Source organism: Vespula vulgaris, chromosome 9, assembly GCF_905475345.1.
Source record: "Vespula vulgaris chromosome 9, iyVesVulg1.1, whole genome shotgun sequence".
Classification (NCBI taxonomy): Eukaryota; Metazoa; Arthropoda; class Insecta; order Hymenoptera; family Vespidae; genus Vespula; species Vespula vulgaris.
Genome location: NC_066594.1, coordinates 1,481,220 through 1,486,347, shown reverse-complemented (window position 1 = coordinate 1,486,347; position 5,128 = coordinate 1,481,220). Strand labels below are relative to the sequence as shown.

At 24.8% G+C, this 5,128-nt stretch overlaps 1 protein-coding gene across 1 annotated transcript; it reads right to left on the bottom strand.

The window, feature by feature from the left end:
* Positions 1 to 2,247: 2,247 nt before the first annotated feature.
* On the bottom strand, positions 2,248 to 3,718 carry LOC127066298 (NADH dehydrogenase [ubiquinone] 1 beta subcomplex subunit 5, mitochondrial). The gene is made up of 3 exons (XM_050999840.1): positions 3,552 to 3,718; positions 2,825 to 3,036; positions 2,248 to 2,713 (listed from the first exon to the last, which is right to left on the bottom strand). The coding sequence occupies exons 1-3, from the start codon at positions 3,637 to 3,639 to the stop codon at positions 2,462 to 2,464; spliced, it is 552 nt and encodes a 183-aa protein (XP_050855797.1). The 5' UTR covers positions 3,640 to 3,718; the 3' UTR covers positions 2,248 to 2,461.
* Between the last annotated feature and the right edge of the window lie 1,410 nt (positions 3,719 to 5,128).

Here is a 5,128-nt window from a genome sequence, read left to right as displayed (position 1 = left end):
TAATGTTGATAACAAAAATATAGAAATGTATATAGGTATATCTGCAGTTATCAATAAATTAACTTCATTAAGAATGATAAAACAGTTTTATAAATACCCAAGATGTTGTTTCCCAAACACGTTATAAATTATTAACCAATTATTCCATAGCATTTTTAAAAATTCACTCTGCATAGTATAGTATCATTGACGAATTATATCGTAGATACTTGCGAAATCGTTAGCCACGTAAAAACGTGTTAATCATTATGAAACTATTCCGTATAATTATTTTAAACTGCTTAATTACTTTTACTTAAATAATTAATAAAATTAATTTGATCATAAAATCCTTTTTAGATGTCTTCAATAAAAATTTTAATGACTTATTTCTTTTCTTCAAATAATTGTTCCACAAAATCTGAGTAATTTTCGTACTGTTTCTGTTAATGTTTTCTTTATATTCACTTCATATAATTAACTATTTTCAATGTTATCTTTCTTTTTCATTCCAGAACAGTGTTTTGAGTTCTTGTGATAAAAAGGGATTTTTTTTATACCTAACTTTGTCTTACGTAGTAATTATTAATTAAACAATATACAATCGAACGCTGGGACTAAACGGACGATATAAATGGTAACTTCCACGAATTAATATAATATATAACTCAATAATAGAAAGAATAAAGACTATAGCCAATTTTTAAACAATTATAAAGAAGGAAATTATGTCAGGACGTATAGTAAAACAGAAACACGCATATATAAAGAGAGTGTCCCGTTTAAAGGATGACAAGATCGAATTTCTTACGAAATAAATTTCATTTAATTATGATCGATCATTTGATAAACACAAAAAAGATACAAAGTTTATCTTTTGCTTAGAGCATGCAGTTTAATAACTGATAACTGCGATGCAAGGATATTCATGATCATAAATTTATATTTTATAATAATAAATAAACGTATGTTACATGGATTCATCCCAAGAAATGTCATCGAACTGTGAAAAGAAAAATATCTACTTTTATTTAAAACGAAATAAATTTGATTTTGAAGTTTAACTCCGTCGTTCGACCTCTAAAAAAAAAAATTAGTACTGTATGACGCACAAACAAATCCGTAAATAAATTTTTTTGTGAGTCCATCAAAGGTCCGTCAAGAAATATTGCAATTTTTAATGATAAACGGGACAAACTGTATACGTATATATGTATATATATCTTCTAGAGATTTTTTTTCTGTCATATATAATTTACATATTAACTAGTAATAATATCTCTATAAAATGGATAACAAGTATAACAAACAGAACGCTACGTAATCATTACCTCTCACTACTAATATGGAATATAAAAAAAGATATATGTATATAAAGTATATAAAAAAATGAAAAGAGAAATAAAGAAATAATATATTATAATATATATAAAATATATTCTTTAATGGAATATATTTTTACTAATAATGTCTCTATGAAATAAAGAAGTAACAAGTACGACAAACGTAACGCTATATAACTATTACCTCTCACTACTAATATGAAATAGAGCGTAAACTAAGGCATTAATCGGAGAATGATAACTAAACCGTCGAATTAGAGGTAAGAATATTAAAAGATTCGAAAATATGTAGAAAAAGAAAAGTATGAACTCGTTATGAAAGATACTGATATACAAAATAAAAAATAGAAAACAAACGATAATAAACGATATAAGTTTCAATTCATCAGATATATAAGAATCTGAACATTTTAAATGCGCGTATGTAAAAAGTAACCTTTGAAATTTATATAAGATGTACAATCGTTAATTAACTCGATATATAAGCAGACTTTTATAAAAGCTGATTTTTTAAATTCTATACTTCCATATTTTACTAATAGATGGCAACAAATACAAGAGGATTATATATGTTCATCTTTATGCGTCGGTAATGTCGTCATAAATCACTTAAAATGGAACTAAAATCCAAATAAATTTTACTGTATTTCAATAAACGATCAATCCAATTTTTACTTATTACAATCTTAATTATCGATTAACTAACAAAAAACTATGAAATATTTATCATGATATAAGTAATATTTTATAATGTATAAAATCGTGTGCCTTTATTGGATAATCCTTAAAAATAAGTAAAAGCATTTATAAGCACTGAAATATGCATTACAAAAAAGAAATATGTCTTTGTTTTTTGTTACATAAAAAAAAATAAAATTTGAAAATTAATATTCTAAGGAAATACTCAATTTTTGGCAATCTGAAATTATTTTCAAATGCCTTTATTAAATGTAATTTGACAATGGTATAATATATATATGTGTGTATATATATATGTATATATATATATATATATTATTGAATTATTACTATAATAACTTTTTACTATATTTATGATTGCTATTTTTCTTTTTCAATCCACCTGGGCAAGTACTTCATGTATCAAGATCATAAAGACTTCTCATTTCTTTATTAATCAATTATTTTGAGTAAGTCCTGAAAGTATCATCTTGTTCTATGTCATACTTCGCCCGATGAACATATTTGGCAGTTGTTGGCGTGTAGTAGAAGTATTTATAATCGTTTCGTTGTTCGATCAATTCTTCAATGCGTCTTTGAAGCTGTCTTGTTTTTCTAAGTTCTTGTTCTAAATACACAGCATTTAAATATTTTTCATAATCTTGCTGATGCGGCGTATATACATAACGAACAAGAAATCTAGTTATCGGGTGCTGAAAATAATGAAAATATAAACATATTATGTAATATAACCAAATATATAAAGTAATGATATCATATCAATAATATTAATTTATAATATTAAATGAATTAGTATTTCATACTTTATAATATTCCCAAGGCTTTGGTGTATATCCTTCTGGAATAGGTTCAAGTGTTGCTGGACCCACAAACACATTTACGCAAAACGTAAGGATTGATAATGGTATTACACCCAACATAACATAAAAATGTACCAGATCTTTACATTTTGACCATTGCCATCTAGTATTTTTTATCATCATCACTTGGTCATGTGACATACATCTTATTTGATCTGTAATGATATAAAGTAATAATATATTATTAAAAGATTAAATGTACATCGAGACTTACCAATTAATATTTATATATTAATTTAATAGTAATGATGGTTAAAAGTAAAACTAAAGATTTCAAGAAATATTTGTAGAAATATGTCAGACAAATCAAAACGAAATAAAACTGATATAAGAGATTTGTATATATGACATTCTTTTATATAAACTTAAATTTTTGAAATATGTACAATATGATAATTCATAACCTTAAATATATAAAACTTCATTTAATCTAATTTATTATACATAGCAAGTTATTGTATAATAAATAATATTAATGTTTTAAATTTACACTGAAAAATGAAAAAGGATAAAATTATTATCATAATTATTTATCCTAATTATTATAACTAATTCCCTATGAAATGTTGCATAACAAGATTATTATATCGTTCATAAATCGTTTATGATTTAAAATTGACATGGATATACAGATATATAAAATATTCTAGCTATATATTTTAATACTTACTATTTATAGAAGATTCTTTTGACAATAATATAGGAAGTCTACTGAGTTTTTGGCTCGTAGAACGCAGAAAGTTACTCCAGACTGCCATCTTGCCTCTTGCAGACTGAACGTAGTAACACGAATGATCGATTATCCATGTATCGTATTGTGACAACTAATCGAAACAGCGCGAAATTTCAAACATAGTAAATTGTATAACTATCTTTCAAACAAAATATTATAAAAGATATAAAATCTAAGACACTTGTCAGACTATTTGTACGTTAATTCATATGCATTTTTATATTATTATATTTTTGAACGTTTTCAGATTTAAAGAGAAGTTTATAAATTTTCAAAAAAAGATACAAAATAGAAAAAGAAAATAAATAAAATATAGTGATCGTAGAAACGTAAATATTTTAATTGTCATTGAAAATTATAATTTCAATTATCAATATTTAACAAATAACTGAACACTAATTCATAATTCCTCGTTATTACATAATAAATGTAATGTTAAATTATCTTTTCCTTTTTATAACATCTCTTTGAAGTACTTTAGATATATAAGTTGTTAACGATTAGAAAACAAATCGCATTTCTAGATAAAATCAATTACGCGTAAATACAAAACAGATAAGTGAGTCTGATTACGTTACAGTTGCGTGTCGATTGAAAGATAAAAGTATGTAATAATTTTTAAAAATAAGGAGAATTTTTGTTTAATAAATGATTGGTAGTAATGTATTCGTTCGTAGTAACACAATAATTATTTCTTTTCTATTTTCTTTTGATTTTTTAAAAATCGATCGTGAAAAATAAAAAAAGAAATCCAAAAAAAAGATGATGGGCAGGGGAAATGAAATAAATATTTTGTGGTAAGGAAATTTTCAAGATATAAAATTGTTTTGATACGTCCAAGTGACCAATGTTGCCGATGCGATTTAATAGACGCTTAGCGTCAACGCGAGTCGGGTCAAGTGAGTAATTGAACTCAAGAAACGATTGTAAATTAAGATCACTCTGAGAACCCTGGTAACGTGATCGCACTTTCGAGAAAAGTCAAAACAATTTGTTAAAAAATAAAAGTATCCGCGAGAAAATATTAAAAGGAGAAAAAGAATAGAATAATGCGAATAGAATTTATAATTTCTTCATTAGATCTTATAAAATGAATTTTTATTTTAGAGACCTGTTAAATAAGATAGAAACGAGATAAAACTAACGTGATAGTAAAATTTCATAAAAAATTTATATGTCTATAAGTATTTATATTAATTCCTACACTAATAAAACTAGATATTTTTATTAATAAAATAAAATTGCAAATATAATATTTGTTGTTTAGTCATTTTTTCTTTTTTCTTTTGTATTTTTCATGACATTTACTACATAATACAAAGGAGCCAACGAAGACTTCGATTACAAAGGATGAGGAACTAAAACGATATAACTTTCTTAGTATTACTCAGCATATACCTTTAATCTACAGCTTACGAGACAGTAATTTAAGTATCGTCAGTAATAAATAACTGAAGAACAGTAATAACAACCAACGTAGTAACGCAAAATTAAAATAAGGACTTATCTATAAA